The sequence below is a fragment of the Mchenga conophoros genome, linkage group LG18, assembly GCF_057382185.1.
Source record: "Mchenga conophoros isolate Kocher_MC1m ecotype Shallow Benthic linkage group LG18, M_conophoros_male_GT1.1, whole genome shotgun sequence".
Taxonomy (NCBI): domain Eukaryota; kingdom Metazoa; phylum Chordata; class Actinopteri; order Cichliformes; family Cichlidae; genus Mchenga; species Mchenga conophoros.
This window is the reverse complement of record NC_140543.1, coordinates 19,531,410-19,553,628: the sequence shown is the minus strand read 5'-3', so window position 1 is coordinate 19,553,628 and position 22,219 is coordinate 19,531,410. Positions and strand designations below refer to the sequence as shown.

The following is a 22,219-nucleotide window of genomic DNA, read 5'->3' as shown; positions in this document are numbered from 1 at the left end:
ACGCTGCCGCCTGGAACTACAGAATGTAGCTGTCAAACAAAACCGAAACAGTCCTGACCCGCCACAATATGAAACAGGAAAGTACCGCCGTGTAATCCACAAAGTAACTGTATTCTAAATACCACCTTTTTAAACGGTACCTGTAACAGAATACAGTTACTCATATTATGTATTTTAAATACGTAACGGCGGTACATGTATTCCGTTACTCCCCAACACTGCATGCTGGTGGAAACCCAAACAAAACACACATTAAGAGGCTCAAATGCCTGTGTCTCAATCTCGTGTCTCATAATGACGTGAAGAAATATTTTTTAAAATGATTTAATATGAAGGCAACAGGCAGAGTGTTACAGGCATCGCCTTAAAGAATGTAGCCTCATGGGCAGTGTAGAACGATGGATTGGATTGATATAGCGCTTTTCAAGGCACCCAGAGCGCTTTACAATGCCACTATTCATTCACTCTCACACACTGGTGGAGGCAAGCTATGGTTGTAGCTTGGGGCAGACTGACAGAAGCGAGGCTGCCATATCACGCCATCGGCCCCTCTGGCCAACACCAGTAGGCGGTAGGGTAAAGTGTCCTGCCCAAGGACACAACGACTAGGACAGAGAGCCCGGTGATCGAACTGGCGACCTTCCGGTTACAGATACGCTTCCCAACCCCCTGAGCCACGGTCACCCGCAATGGACTGCCATACCCGTTATGTGTCTGTGAGCCTGAGGGAGGGAGAAAAAGGAGAGTGGAAAAGTACAAGCTGTCAACGAGCAGAAACGGGAGCTGGAAGCATGTAAATATAATAATAACCACTGCAGCCAAAAAGAGTGCCTGGCATTTGAGCCTCTTAATGCGTGTTTTGTTTGGGTTTCCACCAGCATGCAGTGTTGGGGAGTAACGGAATACATGTACCGCCGTTAAGTATTTAAAATACAAAATATGAGTAACTGTATTCCGTTACAGGTACCGTTTAAAAAGGTGGTATTTAGAATACAGTTACTTTGTGGATTACACGGCGGTACTTTCCTGTTTCATATTGTGGCGGGTCAGGACTGTTTCGGTTTTGTTTGACAGCTACGTGCTGTTGTTCCAGGCGGCAGCGTTACGGTTGCCATGGTTACAGGGCGACGCTCTGCGTGTTTCCTGGGTGAGAGAGCGCTTTTTTGTTGTTGTTGTTGTGCTAAGCTAATAGGCAGAATGCAGAATGTAGCTTCATGGGCAGTGTAGTCCGTGCTGCAGGGAGAATGGACTGGTTATGTGTCTGTGAGCGAGGGAGGGAGAAAAAGGAGAGTCGAAAAGTACAAGTTGTCATCGAGCAAAAACGGGAGCTGGAAAATTGTAAATATAATAATAACCACTGCAGCCAAGAAGAGTGCCTGACAAGCCCAGTTGTAAGTAAGCTATTAAAACTTGCTTTGTTGGTGTTTTCCTCTGAAACAATAAGTTCCGTTGGAGCAGCCTTTCAATGCCTCTCTCTGTCTCTCGCAAGCAGAGTTGACCCACACAACAAAGTAAAACAATTTTTCGGCTACGAGCCCGACACGGAACTGTATTAGTCAGAGGTCCCTTTACTACGGTTCGGAGCCGCGGACCTTCAGTAATAGTAATAAATCACACAACAATAGTACATTCACGTAGTTGTAAAATGCATGATAATATGTTAAGTAATCAAAAGTATTCAGAATACGTTACTCTCATTGAGTAACGTAACGGAATACGTTACAGAATACATTTTAGGGCATGTATTCTGTATTCTGTAATGGAATACATTTTAAAAGTAACCTTCCCAACACTGCCAGCATGGAATTACAAAAAATAGCGAGGGCATAGCCTGACATATGAAACAGGAAAAGACCACCATGTAATCCCTTTATTTCAACAAAGTAACTGTATTCTGAACACCACCTTTTTAAACGGTAACTGTAACGGAATACAGTTACTCATATTTTGTATTTTAAATACGTAACGGTGGTACATGTATTCCGTTACTCCCCAGCACTGTCCATAGTGTATGGCCTTGCACCCTCTAAGAGCTCAGTTGACTCCAACCTCTCTGTGAATTGTATAATCAGAAAAGAAATACATGGACAATTGTGGTTATTTTCCCTAATGAATGATCAGATGTATACAGGACTCTGTATTATTATTCAGTTTGTTAGCCCATCAGAATCTGTAAACATCAGGAGGTTCAGGACTTCTAGTGCTTCTCTTTCTGCTGGGGGACAGCAAGAAAAAACAAATACCTTGAGCAGAAACTACATCTCTGTCCTTCAGAACTGCTCCTTCACTTTCTGCGACACCATGATGGGGATGTTTCATGAGTCTCTGGTGTAATGTGGCATTTTTATGTTCTGGTCTGCTGGGGGACGGATGACCCCAAAGGACTTGATAAATCTCTTTGGAAGGCTGGTTCACTCCTGGGGATTTGCAGCCCCTTGCAAGTTAGCTTGATTTTAAAGGTTGACATGCCACAAAGGCTGTCAAGAGTCATTATTGTCAGCCATTAATTGCTGTGTCACTAACACACACACACACACACATAGGACCCGCATTACCAGCATTGATTAAAAATACATGCAATCATCCAGAAAAGATGGAGTTTACTTTCTTAACAGTAAATGTGTCACAGTTTCTCTTCCACCCAGTATGCTCATTTGTTACCCTACTCACCGGTGTTAATCCTTCTAACCCCCTACCCACCCTTCCTCCCCCGTTGCCATGGATATGCTATTCCTATGGCAACTGCATGCCTTTGTGGATGGCTTCAGGCCCCCACCACATGGAGAACTCTCTGAACCTTTCATTACACATTCCCTTCAAGCTCACAGGCAAATCAGAAAAGTAGCGTAATCTAACTGTCTCTCTGTCACAGTTTCCTCTGTGCTGCCTTTGTAGTCATGCTGCCATACCTCGCCTTTAAGTTTCAGCATATTGCAACTCTACAAGACTTGTTAACAGTTTGAGAATTGCAATTAGGGTATTTGCTGCAGCCCTGATACTTGATGCCGGAGGACTATGATCAGATTTGTAGCATGGGTTTCACAGTCAAAAGAGTCAGAGCCACTAGTTTTCTAATTTTCTATGTCAATGGAAACCAGAGCTCTATCTTTAAAGATGCATGAGGTATCTTAAGAAACAGAATATAGTGACTGAGGCTTAACTAGAGAAAGTGTTTCTGCATCATTGAGAGTGAAAGACGAAGCGGGGTGAGGCTCGGGGACATTAAAGTTGAGGGCCCAAGTTAAAGCAGAGCACAGTGTCGGGGCTCCACAGTGCATGTGGTGGGGGGAGCAGGCGGGGAGCATCCACGTGCTGAATGAACCCTGTCAGCACCGGAGAGTACCACGGGCTACGGGTAGGCTCAGCCCTGCTCAGCATTGTGGCGGGCTGCATCATCATTGGGGTATCCAGGGAATGCGATGCTGATGCAGTCGGAGGTATCTTCCTGGGAGCGGGGGGCCTCGGTGAGTGTGTCTTAAGATTTTATAGGTGATGCAGTTATAGGGAGGGTAATAAGCCGATTCTGGATATTTGGATTACATTTGTTTATTAAACCTGCTTTTTGCTATTGCTGTGTGTAACTTTTAACTTATGACATTTTTCAGGAGGTCATGACAGATCTGTTGTCTCTCATGCACTGCAGCCCTGAACTTTCATACAACAGAGGTTCATGCAAGAAATTTATAACTGAGTACAAAGTCCGTGTGATGTCCAACTACACACTTTTGAGAGAGCCCATATGATATGTTTGGCCTTCTCTGTGCCCCCCAGAATAACATATTATACACATCATTTGATACATATTAATACACATTATTAATACAATAATATTGGCTAAGGTTTTGCAAAATTAGTAGTTTTACTTCAGGTACTTTAAGCAGTTTTTGATGCTAAAACTTCTGCTATTACCACACAGTGTATTTTATTATGCTCTATTTCTGTGGCTTTCACATTTTTTTTAACCTTTTAACAGCCACCTGGTCATCTGGTGACCCATGTGGTGTTAGGGGTAGAGTCCAATCGATATATTGGCCAAGAGGCTCAAGTGGGAAAAGCCGTTAAAAGAAAAACTGTAGTGCCAAAATTTAAAATGCAACATTTCAGACAGTTTTCTGATTTAACATGTAGCATGTAGCTAAAATAAAATTCAACCCTGGCCCGGGAGGGTTTACCAGTGATACGTTGTATATTAAGAGGTTAAACAGAAGGTTTTAGGTAATAGTTGTATCTAAACATTATGGTGCGTCACCGGAGAGATTATTACACAGTGCATTTCTTTGTGAGTGAGTTAATTTGTTAATTCACTAAAAATCCAATTCAAGAAGGCCAAAAAAGTGAGGGAGCGCACATTTATATCTCGCTGGAATATCTATTTTAAATGAAATGTCAAAAACTCAGGTGAAAGATCAGCGGTCAGTGTCAGTTTTCCATCCCTCATTCATTTGATACAGCGCTGTAACTGGAGCCAGCTGATAGCCAGAGGAACTGGGCTGCCAAGATAAAGGAGTGTCTTTACCGGTTTCCTGGAGAGAAGGAGCAAAAGGGCAGGGTTTTCAATCACAGGACGATGGCATCAGAGTGCATGCATAGTTAATGCAAAAAACATCCTCTCTGATGAGTTGATCATCTTTCAGTAACTAATTTGACTTTGTAATGTGCACTAAGAATCTGACAAATCAACACTGCGCACAGCCGCTTGACAGAAACATTCGCTTTGGCAGCATTTGTGCAGCTGAGTAGCATCTAATTATGTGTTTTGGGGCTTGTGTGCTGCGATGCTGCCTCCAACACATAGGCTGACTAATGAGTATGAACAGAGTGTTCTCAGCAGATTGTTTTTACTCCTTCCGCAGTTTCATGACATTTTAAGCACAAACATGCATCACAGCCACCCTCAGGACTTGCCGGGGGTGTAATGCCAGATCTTTTGGCTTATAGAGGGAAATCAATAACGTTTGAATTGGAGCACAGTGCCACAGAGAGGCACATGAGCCCAGCGGTTCAGATATTACTTTGTACTTTGAGTCGAACTGAACGAAACATCGCACACTGTAGCTGCTGCACTGAGAATAATCTGAAGGCTTTGTCGAGTGGATTTCAGTTTGGGAATAGATATTTCATCAAACAGCCTTATTGTTTCTCCGCAAAGTCTCCAAGTATGGAAACTTCTATTAAAAACTGTTATTTTTATGAGCCGTTAAGGCTCACGGGAGCAGGAGGCAGTGAGATTGCATTTCAAACAACTGAACAAAATAAATTACACTGATTGGTGTGAATTAGTCCATGCAGGTGATTGAATTTGTATTTTTTAATACACTATTACAATTTATGCCCATTTTTAATGAGGCTTCTCATTGCATCTGCAGCACCAAATGCTTTCCTCTCTCGTGGTGACAGTTATCTGCACTAACACTGCAGTAAATCTGCTGCTTTTCAACCATAAGGGAACTAGAGTAAAGCCAGGCCTTAATTAATAAATTTATTGGACTGTTATGCTTTCCAGGCCTGCTAATAGCAATCTACCCCTTCATAAAAGCTTGGCTGAACGTCAACCACATCCTTCCATCCTTTGGTAAGCAGTTTGATATATACCTGTATATTTTTCGATGCTATTATTTGTAAGTGTGTTCACGATAACAATAAAAGGCATTTTGGCTAAAATCCTCAGCGAACTTCAGAGTGCACCCCGCGCCTGCCAATCCTGCTCCTGATCAGCCAGTTGAGACACTGAGACGAGAAGGTGGGTGAAATGAAGGAGCGAGCCAGTGAGTTAATAATGCTATCGTATAACACTCAAAGGCACTTGATACTGATCTGCATTGAGTCTATGCGCCTTATTTGTTTGATAAAAACTCAGACACCTGTAGAAACACTGCAGTTGACAGCAGCGAGGCAGATGTTGTGCTCAGGCTGTTATCAGAGAGAGCGCTTCAGCCATCTGTCTAATGTCTCACTGAGTGCGCTTAAAAAAAATAATATAATTTCCTTCTTTCCTAACTGCTTTTTTTTTCACTTAATTGTTAACAAATATGAGCCAGGGGAAACGTTTGTCTGCATACAGTTTTTGCGCTGTGCAGCCAACTGTGCATCTGTGCATGTTTGTGCTCCAGTGAAAGTAGGTTCATGTTTTTGACATGCTGACTTCAAACATGGAAACTATTACCAGACTGAGTGAAACATTTGCAAATTATGTGTTTTTGTTTCGTTTTATCAGTTTGAGTTAAATGTTGCATATTAAAACTTATTGAAATCATATGTGAAGGTCAAAATCACAGAAAGATTCAGGAGTGCCTGCATTCCCGTCCTAAAATTCCCTCTCTGAAGCTATATTCTTGCACTTAGATGAGCTGCTTATACCTACACTTATGATCATAGGTTTACATGCGCACTGTCTTTTAACTTGACAAGGCCAAGGTCCGTTTACTTCTCAGTAGTCATCGCGATCACGATCATCTTTGCCAGCTTAAAATTTATTTGTTTGATAGCACTCACTCCAAAGTCCAAAGGACTCCGTGAAGATCTAAGAAGGAGAATTGTAGATTTACACAAGTTGAAAAGGTCTCTTGGAGTGATTTCTAGACAACCACAGATTCCAACATAATCAGTTCAAGCAATTTTCATAAATGCAAGTTATTCGGATGTGTCAACATTGGAACTGGAAACTGCTGGAACACCAGTGTTACTGTTCAGTGAAGTGAATGTTACGAGAACATGGACTGAGAGAGTGGTGACCAAGAAAGAAGCCCCGGGTCCAAAATCATCAACTTCAAGCTCGACGGAAAAGTACATGTACGCTGTACAATCATTCCAATCTGGAAAAAGAACAATTCAAAGAAATCATTAAAAGCCCAAACTACCATGATATTCATGCCCATGAGGAATGAATGATTGTATGTAAACTTTTAACCACACCTGTATCTGTTATTATCTTTTTAGTTTAAGTTAAGCGTTCATTTAAAACTATCTGCCTTAATTGTTAAGGCCCATGTTATATACATATATGTGACTATACAATCCAAATAAGTGTTTTCCCCTCTGTATAACCCTTCTCAGTATGATCTAGTGCTCATTGTTTCACATGCTAGTTAAACATGTACTGTTACACTTAATGCTTCCATGCTCTCTTGTTGTCTTGCCAGGGACTCACAGTCAGATTAATCTGGAACGGTCTAAGAGTCGTATGGGAACCTTTGTGGAGGCTGGAACAATAGCTGAAGCCAACCCGGATGAGGGGTCTGTCTCCTTTGATAATTATACATGATCAAAATAGGGATGTGAATGGTACCACAGTACAGCAGAAAGGCATTTCAATATACCTTATCTGTAATATAGTTCCTGTGACTGTAATGCTATGTTTCCTGGATATAAGAGTACTTTTAATTTCCTAAGCTTTGCAGTATGAATCACATTTTGCAGAAACTAGTCAGCATGTTGATAGACTTATAAGAATCTAATCTGGGCATGAATGGATCTTGGAAAAACTACAAAAACCTTTGAGAGCTGTGATAATACACAAGCCAGCAGCTCCATAGTAGTGCAGTATATCTCACATGCAGTACTATCGTGGGCTTTACTCAGAATCTTGATATGTACAGATCTGCTGTGTCGCCCGATTGGTAGTTCTTGTTGCTCTTTATGCCTTATATTAATTAACTGTTTGCTATTTTTAAAAATTATAATATAAACACTAAGGTGTTAAAGTAAGATCGAGAAAAAACACTGAAATGTTACTATGTGACAGTCTCACTGATGACATGCGCTACTTAGAGAATGTTGACTTCCTTTCAGCACTTCAGTCTCTACTTTTCCATTTGAATGACTTTCTAACTAGGTTTATCCAGACAGGTAAGGGTTACCTTTATTATTTCTGAGAGTTAAAGACATTTTTTTTAAACCATAGCCAAACTGTCAAGAAAAGAATCAACAAAACGCCTTACATAATGACGTGGGGCTTTTTGTTGGCTGACTACAAGCAATTTAGAGGAGAATGGGGGGCTTTTGAAAGTGAACATTACCAAGTATCACCTCCTTTTCAAAGTCACTCACTTTTAATTTTGTTACTATGGCAATGGCGCTACCACATATATTTCAATCATGTCATCATGCATTTCATGCGCTGTCCTGTGTGACAACAAACAGACAGCAGAGTCTGCACTGACCTTCAAAACGAAGCAGTTTTTCAGGTCTTCACTGACATTTGTGAAAGAGAGTACTTTTCAATGTGTAGCATCTTGAAAGACAGACAACTGAAGTCACACTTCAGCACTATAGTCTCATTTAAACAAGAAAAACAAACCAGATAACACACTGATGCACTGTTTGGCTCAGTTATTTAACAGATGAGGAATTACGTAGTGCAGATCATCTAAAATCTCAGTTATATCAAGGAAAAGGTTTTAGTTCAGCGAACACAACGCAAGCCTCCCTCATGACTGATCCGTCTGTCTTTTGCAGGACTTCTGCGGACATGCCGGATGTCTTATCGAGACGGAAACTTAAGCCTTCAGATCAAGATCTGCCATGAGGTCATCACGTAGCAAGACTGGCCGCTCCATGTGAAGGAAGCCGGATGCAGAAGGTTGCAACTTCTGCAGAAGAAGTTTAATTTTTCTGTATTGATCTTCCTTCACACTTAGTACAAAAAAGTACTGCTGTGTAAATCTCTCTGCTGTGTAGATCTTTATAAATCTCGTTTTCCTGTTCATATGTGATATCAGCTCATCATGTTAGCTGAGATCACCTCATTATATATATATATATAAAACAGCATGTCATCTAATAAACATCCAGAGATTGTGATCATTAGTGGAGTTTTTTTTCTATTTTACATCCTGACACTGAGTGAAGCAAATTAGGCCCAATAGTCCAACTCCTGTGCAGCTCCTCTAATCATGGTAAAATGCTCTATGCCACCAATTATAAAATTATGACAGTCATTAAGCGATGATGGGTTTTGGATATTATTCAATTCCCCTCCTAATGTGATTTCCATGAGTAGCACACACACAAATAAATGAATGCACATACACACACGTGGCAACATCCATGGCGTGCACACAGTGACCTGCGACCCACCCACCCCCTCCGCAGTGAAACGTAATACATTGATATTCAGGACAGCACCGGCAGAAAGCGCAACAAAAAAAGTGTAACGTGCTGTGAGGCTGAATAATGCCGAGCTGTGTTCATGAGCTGTGCACAACAGGAGCCCCGAGGAGTCTGCGGTGCAGCTTGATTGTCAAACCTCAAATCACAACACCACAATCCCCCTGTGTCTGGGAGTTAGACAGTGGAGGAGCACGTAATGAACTGCATATACAAATATAGTCCATATTTTACAAGATAAGTAAATAACCTGGGTGGCAACAAGAAGGTTTAAACCCTTTTAAAACATTTAAAGGACTGTTTTGTTACTAACACACTTTTGCGGTCATGTATAGATTCAGTAGCTGCAAACTAGCTGACTTACTGCAAAGGTCGTGACCCTTTTGAGTTTTGATGACTCATCTTTTACCACAGCAAGCCAAAAGTTGGTCTAATAATAGCTATCCTCGATTTATTACCAGTTAATTTAGCTGATAGCCAACAATGTAGACACTGGATCATTATCATCATCATGAGCTACATGATCAAAAAAAGATCAAAATGAATAAACAAGTAAATATTTTAATAGAAAATATTCATATAAATAATATACAATAACAAATAGTCACGTAAAGAAATACAATATTTTTGCCTATTAAATTATAATATAAAATAATAGATAAACAAATAAATAAATATTTTAATAGAAAAATATTCTTATTGAATTATAGTAAAATAATAAATAGCTACATAAAATAATACAAAATGAATGAATATAATATTTTTTCTATTTTTCTATTAAATTATAATATTAAATTCTATTCTATTAAATTATAATATTAAATAAATAAATATTTTAACAGAAAAATATTCATATTGAATTATATTATAAAATAATACACAGCATAAATAAATAATAATTTTAGATAAAACATTTTTATCTTCGAGAGAGCTGTGGAATAAATTAAAATCCTTTGCCTTTTTCAAGAATCAGCAACATTGCGGTGTGGGCTGAAGGCAGAGAGCAACAGCTTTCACCTTCATCACTCCCTCCTCCACTTGCACACTCGCTCGCGCACACAGGGGTGGCTCGGGAACGAGCTTCGCATCCAGCGGTCCGGCGACGGAGGGAATATGCTCAGTTCAGATATGAATGAATGAAAATATGACAGCTTCACACAGACAGAGATGTCTGGAACACCATTTCCGGTTCGGGCTGACCTGTCAGGTGTTACGTGCTGCTCGGTCCACATCTGGAGCAGCAGCGCGCGGTGTGTCTGCTCCTAAGAAATGCCATTTCACCTAAGTGATCTTCTGCCTGTTTCTTCTTCTTCTTTTTTTCCACTCTCGGATTTTATCTTGTCGGTCGCCTTGAATCGTGTGTGCGCGTGTATGTGTGTCTGTGCGTGTTTGCTTGAGCCAGTGATTGAAGGGCTTTCATGACTTGTGCCCTCAGGACTGTGAAGCCACGAGAACAGGATGAAAATCGTTCGTTTGGTGCTGATTCGCCCTTTCAGCGTCTCAGTTATTTCGCCCCTTAATTAGAAGACCGGTAACCGCGGTGAAAATCTGCTGATCAAACAATGGAAAGACCTTCAGTGCATCAACCTAAAGGGTGAGTGTCTCGCCCCTTCTTTCATGGTTTAATTTTTGCAGAAATGCAACATCAGTGGAAGTAAAGGCGCATTTAAACGCCTCTCAAGCAAAACCCGTTTTATAAACGTGCCAACTGCGATATATCACACATTTACAGACACATATTTACAAAAATGTATTTTTCACACATCCCCTCTGCTTAGGTCTCCTGTCTGCTCTTGAATGGGTGCATGCTGGAATGAAAGGGCTCATTTGATTGCAACTAAACACTCACAGCCTTTCCTCTAGTGGCTTGGGTGGCATGAATGAAGCAGCTGCACGGTGACTGTACACAGTTTAAGAGAAAATAAATAGAGATGCCATCTTAAAGACATGTTATTAAGTACCACTGAGGATTTTTCTTAATGGGCTCATGCTTCCCTTTTTTTTAACGGAGCTTATTTTAGGCCATCTAGAGTGAATTGCCCGTCCATGCGGCTGTTGTACAGGTGCTGTTTAGATCCTTTTTTGTTTTTTTAAACAGTGTAATTGATTTAGGAAGATTTCAGTGGCCAGCTGTCTTCACATGTTATGCAGGTGTCACCAATAGATGACCACTACCTGAGTGCTGCTCACTCAACTTTTTACAATCTGTTCTCATGTCTGTATTCTGTAGGTGTAGCAGCGCAATGAGGTGACAGATCAAAGCTCACTGATTGACAGAGCTTTTCTACATGTGCACACCAGTGCCATTGTAATGACTTAAAAAAGCTTATTTTCCTTTATTTTGTGTATCTACAAAAAGATAGAAGATAGAAAGCCAGAGAGCCTGGAGGGGAAACCATGGTCATCGCTGATAGAAACACCGGCACCCCTGTGCCTAAAAAGGAGCCCCAGAAGAAAAGGAAGTCTCGCCCTCATGGCCTGCCCTCTCCGGCACTCTGCTGTGCTTGTGGCCTATGCATCATGCTGGCTGGACTCAACATCACCCTGGTGGGAGCATTCGCCTTCAGCACACTGATGCCTTCTGCCAACCCCCCAATCATCATCGGACCTATCCTGCTGCTGGTGGCCTTTTCCTTTTTCGGAGCGTGTTGCGTGTGCAGTCGACTCCCGCCTCCACACAGCTCACGAAGGTCCAAGCTTGGGGGCAGAGGGGCTGGCTTGATGGGACACGGCGGGCAGGCTGGCGGGGCAGCGTTTGAAATAGAGACCAGCGAGCACACGCTGCAGGACACTACAGCTGTGCAGCTGAGCCCCACATCCTCCCCTGCATCATCCCAGGCATCCAGCTCAGAAAAAGAGGCTCCTGATGCTGATGCAGCCCTGCCGGGACCTTGCAAGCTCTTCACCATGGAGACAAACGGCCCGTCTTGTGTTTCTGCCACCGCAGTCTACTCAACCTCCGCAGCAGCAGGAGGGGAGGTGAAGCTCAACCTACCACGTGAAGAAGTGGTCATCTAGCAGGGCAGAAACTCTTAGTCTATGCTAGTAGTGTAAATATCCTTCTGGGCAGAGGGGCTGCTGGGTGTGATTGTATTCTCTAGTTTACGTACTGCCATATTTCTAGTTGTGAAAAGGTGTCAAAAGTTACACTTTTATTTATTCATTTATTTACTTTCTTGCCGTGCCAACTGGTAAATAGCATGCAAGTATTTGTGGATCAAAGGTTTCGGAATTCAAATTCCTACCTCTCTCGTGTCGTTTTCTTACAGGTCTTTGTTTTTAACGTGGGGCATTATGAACTGATTTCATGAAGAAGTCAAAGAGTCTGAAACCTTAAACACTCTTTTTCACTCTTGTTCTGATTAATGGAAACCTCAACTCTCAGCAGTGACTTTAGAGGGCTAACTAACAAAAAAGACTAAACATCTGATTATTTATTTCTTCTGAAAACTTTACACGTGAAAGGTCAGTAGCTAAACTGGACGGAAACGCATTTAATGACATTTGGCATTTTGTGTGCCATGCTCAGTGCTCAGCTTGTTTTGGGGGTGTAAGCTATTATAGGTCATACATGTGCCAAAGCAATATTCCCTTGAAATGCAAAGGGATTGCACCACACAATAGCCAATTGCAATGTATACAGGTGTAACTATATACAGTGTCGTTCGAAGTCATTATTTCTGTAGTTTGATGTAACGAATACCATCATCAATGCTGTGAATATTATGTTTCTCTCTTTTCATCTGGCGGTTTATAACATGTTAAACTTTTAATCGAAGGCAACCCCATCAGTTTAAGGTCATGTTGATCAGAGCTTTACTCGGTAGTTCCTAATGCAGTCGGAGCAAGGATTTCTTTCTCCTCTTACTCAGCGTGCATTTCATTACTTTTTTAGAGTGCTATAAGAGCATCTTTTCTAAATGTGAACAAAGGAATTTCACAGGAGATGTTTTCCTCCTATGGACCTAACATTGACAGCACTGGAAAGCCAAGAAGTTTAGATATTCCAATTATATAAAATGCATCTGTTCCCCGTCACTGTGATGGCTTCATGTCAGTTTAAATCTGCCTAGTAGACATTCAACCCCTGATTTCCTTTGAAAGGAAAAGTTGCCTTAGACTGAGATATCAGGATCAAACTAATGAGGGCTATAAAAAAGTGCACAACAGCAGTTTTCTGCGGAAAGCCTTTGTTTGGCTCCAGATTTCTATTCAGCATTGATAAGAAAGACTCAGTGATTTTGTGTTTTTTTGTGTTATAAATGCATGCAGGATGTGCTCAGAAGTCTGTATGAGGTAGCAGTTGCATACATACAGACAAACAGACACTGTTTGACATTTTTAAAAAAAAGCCAGTTGGTGTTCCTTCAGAGTTCGCCTCTGATGCTAAATTAGAGTGTCAAGCTTAATTTTGCATGCTCAGAAAATGGGTTACGGGAATGCAAACACCCTGATGTGAATGATTAATGTTGTCTGTGTGTTTTAAATTGTGTAGCACCTATAGAAAATGTGAAACAAAAAAAACATGTAAAGGATAGAATATTTTTGTCAAGACTCTAATTTAAAGGACCCTAACCCAATGTGATTTCTTTAAAAGGCATAAATAAAAAGGCTCTTTCTGTAAAAAATACTTTTCAAGTTTATATTTCTTGTGTAGTCTTCTTCCACTAAAAATGACCTGCATTACTGTTAATATAGTAATTATAACAATTGGGTTTTTTTTTTTAAAGTTTATGGCACATTTGAAAATAGAGGTGAGTGTCCACCCCAGTTTCCTTGCTTGTTTTATTTTTCCCAGCAGCAGTGCAAAGCCTGAAGACACCCAAATTACGCTGGTAAAGAACAGGGGGTCAAATCTGCAAGCTTTTGCGTTATTTACCTTTTTTTGTGGTTAAATTCTGTCAGTTGACTAATTGATTGAATAACTGAGTGTTTCAGTCAGGCAGCCTGGCTGAAAATCTGCTGTGAAGAACCAGAAATGTTGCATCTACCCAAACACATTAGATCAAGATGGCCTTGAGTGAAGAACTCCATATGAGGTCCATCTGGCTCTTCTGCTAAGTGTTTGCGTATGCGCTCAAAGCTGCTACCACTGGAGGTCGCTACAACCACATGTGTGCGTTTCAGTGAGGTTACGGAAAAGCGGCTGTCATTTTACAACAAGCCAAGAGATGTCAGTCGCTCATAACAAGCCTCTCCTGTGGAAATCACACTAACCAGTCTTATAGTGGGTTATATTTAAGTGAATTTGAATCCACATAAAAATTACTGGCATTCAAAGATCAGTAGAGGAAGCTGTCACAAATGTCTGCAGTCTCCATCATATTCCTAGAAAGAGTATGAAAATGTGACAAGAAACTGTTTTTGGCAATCTCACCTGATAATCACCTCTAATCAGGGTAGCAGACCATCGCTTGCCCCCACTCCCGTTTTGTACATACAGGATGATCAAGGCACAAATCTGGGGTGCTCTACTTTCCGTGGAAGCTCACAGATGACAAAATAGACCCAGGATGTTTTCCTCAGACTCCAAAAGCGACTCAATACCTCTGCTAAATTCCTGATACAGTGAGTCTTGGGTTGTCAGCACCACTAATGAAACCCTAAAGAGATTTTGAGGCATTAGTATGTAGCAAAAATAAAAAAAATCTCATTATACTTTGGTTTTCTAATAAATGCATTTCGAATGATGCACCGACACATACGTTTACAGTGACAGTGAAGTAAAGTGCTGGAAAGAGTTTGAAGCAGCAGATGCTTGGTTGAGGCTGGTCACAGTTACTGGATGAACCAGACGAGGACTTCGGCCAAGACGTCGTGTCAGTCATGCATCGACTGCGTATAATGGGATTCTGTGATTAAACCTGCGGCAGAACAGTTGGTATATTGCAAAAACATGAAAACCACTCCAGGTTTATGTTGTCCCAAACATTTCCCTCGGACCTCTGTCAAACATGTTCCCAGCATCTTCTGCCTCTTGGCCTGGAGTGAAGAGACTTGTATAACACGTTAAACCTTTATCCACCTGAAGGCTGGAAGATTTACCACCTTTTGAAGGTGAATGGGTTTGTGGCAAAGCTGCAGGCTGAGTAGAAATATTCACATTTTTATGGCCTGTGGGGGCAAAGTTCAGGAATGGGACGGTCACGTTAACTGCACTAGTTCAGCTTACATGCCATGAAAAAAACAAATGGATATCGCCCTTTGACCCTTGAAGTCACCTGTGTCCACACAGACTGCTTTTAAAGTCATTTTTATAGTGATTAAAGCCGTGATTTCCTCAACATAGTCAATGTCCACTGTAATATGGGGAGGCTATAAAAAGTGGATCATTTTCGTTTGGGGTTTTCATCACCAGCCAGATAGTGGTTTTACAGCTCCACAGTACAAGAAGGAAGTCTTCCTTATTGCTGAAATCAAGATATAATTCTTGGACAGATTTTGCATCAGTGCTTCGTACCAGATTAGGGGTAATGATAAACACCCTTAGCAGACACACCGCCTTCAGCCTGTGACCTGGATTTCTTTCTTCTTCTTTTTTTCCATCCTGCATGTGTACCTTGTGACTGCTGACTTTTGCTTTATCAGAATAAAGCAGTATGTCTAAAGTCTGTCAGAAAGCTGAAGTGAAAGAACATTCATAGAAGCAGAGGCACACAGTAAACAAGTGGTAGTAAATGTTGACACATTGTGAAACATTGCTTTGTTTCCACTGTGATAAACTGTGAGAACACATCCATTGCCAGCTGCTTTCTTTCAGCTCCGCTGTGTGTTGGTATGTCAAATATTAAGCGTGCACAGTAAAAATGTAACTGTTTCCCCTCACAAACATCAACCAGACCAATACTGATTGTTAGTGATGCTAAAACGAGGCAGGACTGCTGAGCATACACAGCTGACCTCAGACGAAGCCTTCGTCTTCTTCCTCATCATGACAAGATGTGGCACAGCGACAAAACAGCTTTTGCACACACTCGTGCTCACACCTGCAAAACACAAGCGTCCCATCCGCTCCAAACCGGAGCGTGGCGGATCCTGATGCACTGCTCGTGCGCTCCCGCGTGGATGTGCTTGTGCATGGGAAGGCTCTCAGTTGAATGAGTCGGCAGAGGAGAGGGAAAGGAGGGTGTAATCAAGCTGAAAAGATTAGGGGAAGACGAGCTGCTGAGGATCTATGAGAACAGACATCGGTTATATAACCCTAACCCAGTTCGCTCCGCTTCCAAAAGACAGACAGGGAGGGAGGAGAGGGAAGATGGAGGAGCTGGGTGAACCCTTGTGTTTAGACTAAAATGAACCAGGAGGGTGGTTATTTTCATAAGGATGAAAATGCATGTTGAATTCTTATTATTCTCCATGTCAATAATGATATCACAGACTGCTCTTTCAGAATATAAAGCAATCAGGTTTAATGCAGGAGAAAATGATGACTTTTGCTGCTGGCCACCTTCAAAGGTTCAGTTAGTCCACTTGAGAAAATACTTCAGGCCTTGTGCAACCTTGCAAGTCAAGTGTTTACTGAAGATTGTGCACTGAGTACCTTTCAGCATGTGATTTAACGTGAAAACATATCAAAGTTGACTTTATTCTCGGTGCTGATAGGATAAGGTTGTTTTGGTTCTCCAAGTGCGTTGTATGGGCGGGCCTCGTGACTGCCTGGCTGTTTCAGTTGGTCTCCAACAGGAATAGTCCGAGGGCGACACGGAGAAGAAAGCGCCTCACAGATCAGGGGGCAAAGATACAGCAGATTTTCATCAAAACTGACGAGGGTCCTAATAGTAATGCCGCAGTGTTCTGCATACCAATGACCCTGACAATGGCTCCATTGCTGTTCTTAACTCCTCCATTCACCCCTCAGTAAATGGCAGCATATTCAAGTGGCCGGGGCTGTTACATAACCTGGCTTTTCACAAATCTACGTGGGCCCTGGCAAAAAGGAAACGTACACAGTAGTAGGAGCACGGCGCAGTACTGGGAAGAAGAACAAAACAAAGCACAGCAACTCTAGTGACGAGCAGAACGCGCGTGAAAAGCATCAGTGCAGAAGCAGTCAAATCAATCATTCTCTCCTATATCCAGCCATTAACAAAGCCAATCAATGCTGCTTTCACTTGCTTCAGTAATGCTTGGCTGCTATGGTAAAATGGTAAATGGTCTGTATTTGTATAGCGCTTTACTTGGTCCTAAGGACCCCAAAGCGCTTTACACTATACACAATCATCCACCCATTCACACACTCACTGTCCAAGGTATGCACACAGCTTGGACAGTGTCTCTTTACCTCCGGTATGGGTCTTTGAACTGTTCTGTGAATGTTATCCTTTAGCCTGCGATCGACTGTTTAACCAAGCAGATCAATAGACAAACTGAAAATAGAACAGTGCTGTGTGTGCATGCTGATATTTAAGGCTGATTACTCTGCAAATATTCAACTCATGGGTCATGCAAGTCAAAATAACACACTGTGGTGATATTCACGTGCTGTCTAGAGCTCTGCGAGCACTGCACCCCCGGTGTCACGTGAGAATTCAGTCTGTATTTAAGGATTATGTTTAATGAGACAGCTAACATGCTCTGGTTACAGAACAGAATGGGCCAAGTGAATACTGTATTGGGATGTCCTGGGGTGCAAAAAAAAATGGCTGGTAAACAACATGTGGTACCGCTTGCTTCCAGCAGAGGCCCCTCTTTTTAAAAGAAATGCAGACGATGAAAAACACCACTCTCCCCAGCAGACTGCTTCAGACCGGTTTCTCTGCTCTACATTTGAGTGTCACTGTCAAACTCCAGAAATCAACATTAGACTGATGTCAGCTTATTTTTTCAGTGTTTGCCACATCTTATTGTTTTATACGCAGCAGTTAAGGTTGCATAAAAGGGAACTGCCCTCATGGCTTTCTGCAGTACAGGCAATCTTCTGGCCTTAGAGTCAGTGCAAACTGCTACTTGTACATTGATCGCAGCATGTTGTTAGGTCTGTTTTGTGGCTTTGTAATGCTTTGTTAATGAGGGTCATTTCACCGGAGAAAGGATGAGAGGTATTTTTCTGATTACCTGTGCAATGTCTACTGTGCCACTTAATTATATATTGCATGAAATAATGATGACATGATTAGTGAGAGGACACTTTTTGTTTGGGGGAGGGGGGGGGGGAATCATCCTTGTTTAAATTATAAATTAGAGTCATGTTTTGGGTATCAGATATTCTCTTGATCATCTGTAAATAAATACTGACAAGCTGATCTTTGGAGCACATGGCACAGTACTGACCAACAACCACCACCTCAGCGAGTCAAAGACACTTTCCTGAAGGAACAAAAGGCCTGATTTAGTAGCTTGCTGGTATATGTAGACACTGGCCACCTGTGGAGGAGTTGAAGCCATTTTCAGTGAGCGTCCGGCAGGCTGGTTTTTCTTGCAGAGAATCCGTTTGCCATGGCAGCGGCTATCGGCACACACGGCACTGTGGGGGTGGCCGATCTGTGTCAGCACTCATTAACATCCACCGCCTTAGTGGAAGCCTCTTCCAGGACTCCTTTAGAAAGAAATAAAAGAGAGATGCTTTACACTTTAATGACTTTCCCACAGTGGCTCTCCAAAACAACAGCTTCCCTTAAATTGCTGGGCACTGGCTGGAGGAGAGTCCACACTGCTCAACAGAGAAAAAAAAATACAGAGTCCACTGTCTGTCCACTCTGCAAAGCCAGCCAAAAGGAGGGAATAATCAGATCTTTATCTGGTATGAGGCCTACAGGGGACAGCCTCAGTATTGTCCCTACTGCCCTCCCTCCATTCGGTTGTTCCTCTGGATCTATCACAAGATCTTGTTGAGATACCCTCACAACCCAGACTAAGGTTTGTGCATCTACTTGTTCCAACCAAGCAGCTGGTGGCCGGCCACTTTAAAGCAAATATTTGAGGCATCAGTGTGTTCTCAGTTTTAATTTAATTACAGTCTTTTACCAGGTACTTGGCCTCATTTGGATCTTTACTTGGCAAGTTTGTAAAAGTAAATATGATTTACGTGGCTTCCTTTGCTCACGCGACCACTCTGTCCTTCCAAAAAATGCTGTTCTGTTTTATTGGAACTGACTGTTGACAAAGCAACTGATTACCAAGAGCGTGATACTGATAGTATAACACTGCGAACAGACTATGAATATTGACTGTAAGTGGGAACGGTAAACTAATGTCAACCATAGTTACTTCAACAGAATTCACATGTCAGCTTCACAAGATCACAGTTGTTTTCAAAGCCAGTTACGTAGCCACTGAGATGTGTGAAGTTATGCAGTCTTGGTTCATTTCTCCAGGGACTTAATGAAAATAGCATAAACAGGTATTTTTAAACTATTAAAACATGAGTCTGTTGACAGCGATTATGCTGATCTCGTCACATATTTCCCATAATTATGCAAAACCCTCCTGACACTCTGAAACACTGATATATTAGTACGAATACTGCATGCCCAGTTCCTACACTGCTGAGAAAAGATGTGGTTCATATTGTAACTAAGTGGCTGATAGAAATGTACATTACATTTTTTTCATCCATAAATGAGATGTTTTTGCTCTGAAATTAAAACTATAGAAGTTATAAGGTGTTATAGATGCATGAAAGTTAAAAAACAGGCCATGTTACCCCATGGTTAGGTGGTTGCTAAGCAATGTGACGCGATCAGTATGTGTCATGCATAATTCAGCGTTTGCTAATATAAATAAAATGCTACTGTCATGAAATCAAACACAATATGATGCTTTTATAAGGTGATACAAGTGGATAAATCCAAAGAATGTGTCCTTTTAGCTCACTGCTAGTTAGTTGTATAACATCTCAACATCTGATATAGACAAGAACCCTGCAGAGGCCTAAGATGTACCTAAGATTCCAACTTTGGGAGTTCAACCCCTTATCATTATTATCATTGTAATAAAAAGTCAGTAAGATTAGTCACTGGCTGATTAAAAGGACAGAGAGTAAGTGGTTGGAGAAAGAGAGGTTTTTCTGCTTCTGTTAAACTGTTTTACTTCTCGTTTGTTCATTCCCATAGTTACACTGTTGATGATTCAGCTTCAAAATCCACATGGTCATTTTTGTGTGGTCATAACTGACGCATGGGCTAAAGTTTAACAAGTTAACAATGTTAATTTTAGGCATGACTTTGAGTGGATAGTTTCTGTCTTTCAGTTGTGTGCCCTATCTAAAGCATGTCAGCAAGCAAAGCCCTGTTAAAGTGGATTACAGCTAGTGATGGCATGTATAATAAAACATAATCTCCTCCCCTCCCCCCATAGCTGTAACTCCTTGGTCAGCTTGTGGTGTGTATCTGTGTGCACTACAATCTATTACATATGTGCTCTCTGCAAGCTTTCTTTTAAAACAAGGGGAGTCACAGAACATGCAGGGCACTGCAGTGAAACAACCTACAGCTACAAAGCAACCTTACATCTGCCACATCATTAAGTAAGCTGCTGGTGAGTCACCTTTAAATCTGTCATCCAAAACAACCTATGATGGACAGCTGACGTGTCCAGGACATTGCAGGACAAGACATCTAACCCATACTGAAAAGAAGTCCAGCTCCAGCCTTGAACTTAGAGACGAAAAAGAAATAAGACAGAATGACAATGATAAACAACAACATGCTGAGAACGGATCAAGTTCAGGTTCAAACGTGGGTAAGAGGAAAGCAGCTGGTCCATTAATGGACTGATGCGATAATGAGAAGCAGGTGTGGATTATTAGAAAACTGGAACAGGTGATAAGATAAATGTGTCAGGTGACCATGCACCTGGTGGACAGGTGCTCAATGGCAGTGACTATGAAAGACCTTATAGCAGATATTTTGAGGCATTTATCGAGGGAAGCACAGGTGTCACTAATCACGTTAACAATGACTGTTCAATTCAGGTAATTCAATGAAGCCTTGTCATTGAGCCACAATGAAAACACAGAAACACGAATGCTGCATACCCTAATTAAATAGCCATTATTTACACCTGTTTGTCCTGATTAAACAATTCAAAAGATCTGCTCTAAAAGGCTGTTACACACTGAACACTTTGTGAATAAAACAACATTAAATTAAGAATTTTCTGGATGCAAACATAACGTGAAAAATATATTTACACCGAATGTGTTGCGTTTATGCAGCAAATTCATCCTGAAAAACTGTGGGGGAAAAATGAAGTCAACATTAAGCCATGAGGTGCTGGTCGCCATGTTTCTAAACAAGAAAAGGGAGATATGGATATTCTGGGTTCGGCGAGTTGTAGCAGTATCACAACCACACATACATATTTCGGGGTCAGTTTGAGCTCTTTTTGTCATTTTAGAGAGCCAACTGACGTGCAGCAGCGTGTAGCTGCGTGTCTGAGGTTAAATAAGATTGTTTTTATTATCATATGTACAATTCCAGTTAAGCTTTTTGAGTTATTAGTGCGCTTGTTGCCAAATGCAGTGATCTGATTGGTCAGCTCCCTTTATCTGAATGCGAAAAATCGAGTTTGGTTGAAAAAAAAAAATTGTCCAGTGAAATTATGTGGCCATTGTGAACAGCTGCATTAAAAATTGGCAAATCTGAAAAATATTTTTAATGCACGAAATAAGATTAAGCACGTCCTATAAAAGCCTTGAGACAGAAATCATTATATAACGGTAATCACCAGTATCTTAGCAAATACAACATAATGTTTATTTCGTAGATTATCATCCCTTTTTGAGTTAAAATAGATGATAAAGAAGAATATGAATTACTGTGAGACTTACAAGTTGCTAGTCAACGAGATTACAGGGGTCATAAATTGTAACCTGAAATTGTTGGTCCAGTCTGGTGCAACTTGCCTGTTTCATTAAGCCGCACATGCTAGGATTTGGTGTCCTCCTTCATCATCAAGGTTTTCCTCACTAATGTGCTAAAGAACTTACAAAAACTCCTCTACACACATGCTGGCTAAGTTGACTAGTAAATGGAAAATTATCTTGTAGAAGAAAAATAACACACGCATTGTTTACTTGCTAATATTGCAAAGTTGCTGGCTTTTCAGCTTACCCAGATTCAGACCTCATCAACAGGACTCAGACACACCTTAAAAACAATGCAAACTACAGATT

At 41.3% G+C, this 22,219-nt stretch overlaps 2 protein-coding genes across 4 annotated transcripts in view; both read left to right on the top strand.

The window, feature by feature from the left end:
* kncn (kinocilin) overlaps window positions 1-8,782 on the top strand; it is a 63,599-nt gene extending 54,817 nt beyond the window's left edge. Inside the window, exons 1-5 of one of the 3 annotated variants that reach the window (XM_085253702.1) lie at window positions 2,544-3,464; window positions 5,504-5,572; window positions 5,669-5,740; window positions 7,140-7,233; window positions 8,455-8,782. In XM_085253702.1, the coding sequence (XP_085109828.1) occupies window positions 3,317-3,464; window positions 5,504-5,572; window positions 5,669-5,740; window positions 7,140-7,233; window positions 8,455-8,524 (453 nt within the window). In that variant the 5' untranslated portion in view covers window positions 2,544-3,316 and the 3' untranslated portion in view covers window positions 8,525-8,782. Of the gene's footprint in view, window positions 1-2,543; window positions 3,465-4,709; window positions 5,157-5,503; window positions 5,573-5,668; window positions 5,741-7,139; window positions 7,234-8,454 lie in introns of those variants that run through there. The other 2 variants (XM_085253700.1, XM_085253701.1) reach the window with 2 other exon arrangements.
* A 1,290-nt stretch (window positions 8,783-10,072) lies between these two features.
* Window positions 10,073-13,735, top strand: tmem275a (transmembrane protein 275a). Its single transcript, XM_085255652.1, has 2 exons — window positions 10,073-10,699; window positions 11,465-13,735. The coding sequence occupies exon 2, from the start codon at window positions 11,503-11,505 to the stop codon at window positions 12,121-12,123; it is 621 nt and encodes a 206-aa protein (XP_085111778.1). The 5' UTR covers window positions 10,073-10,699; window positions 11,465-11,502; the 3' UTR covers window positions 12,124-13,735.
* The last annotated feature ends 8,484 nt before the right edge of the window (window positions 13,736-22,219 follow it).

Coding starts and splice junctions, on each gene's coding strand:
- tmem275a (XM_085255652.1), top strand. CDS start 11,503: ATGGTCATCGCTGATAGAAACACCGGCACCCCTGTGCCTAAAAAGGAG.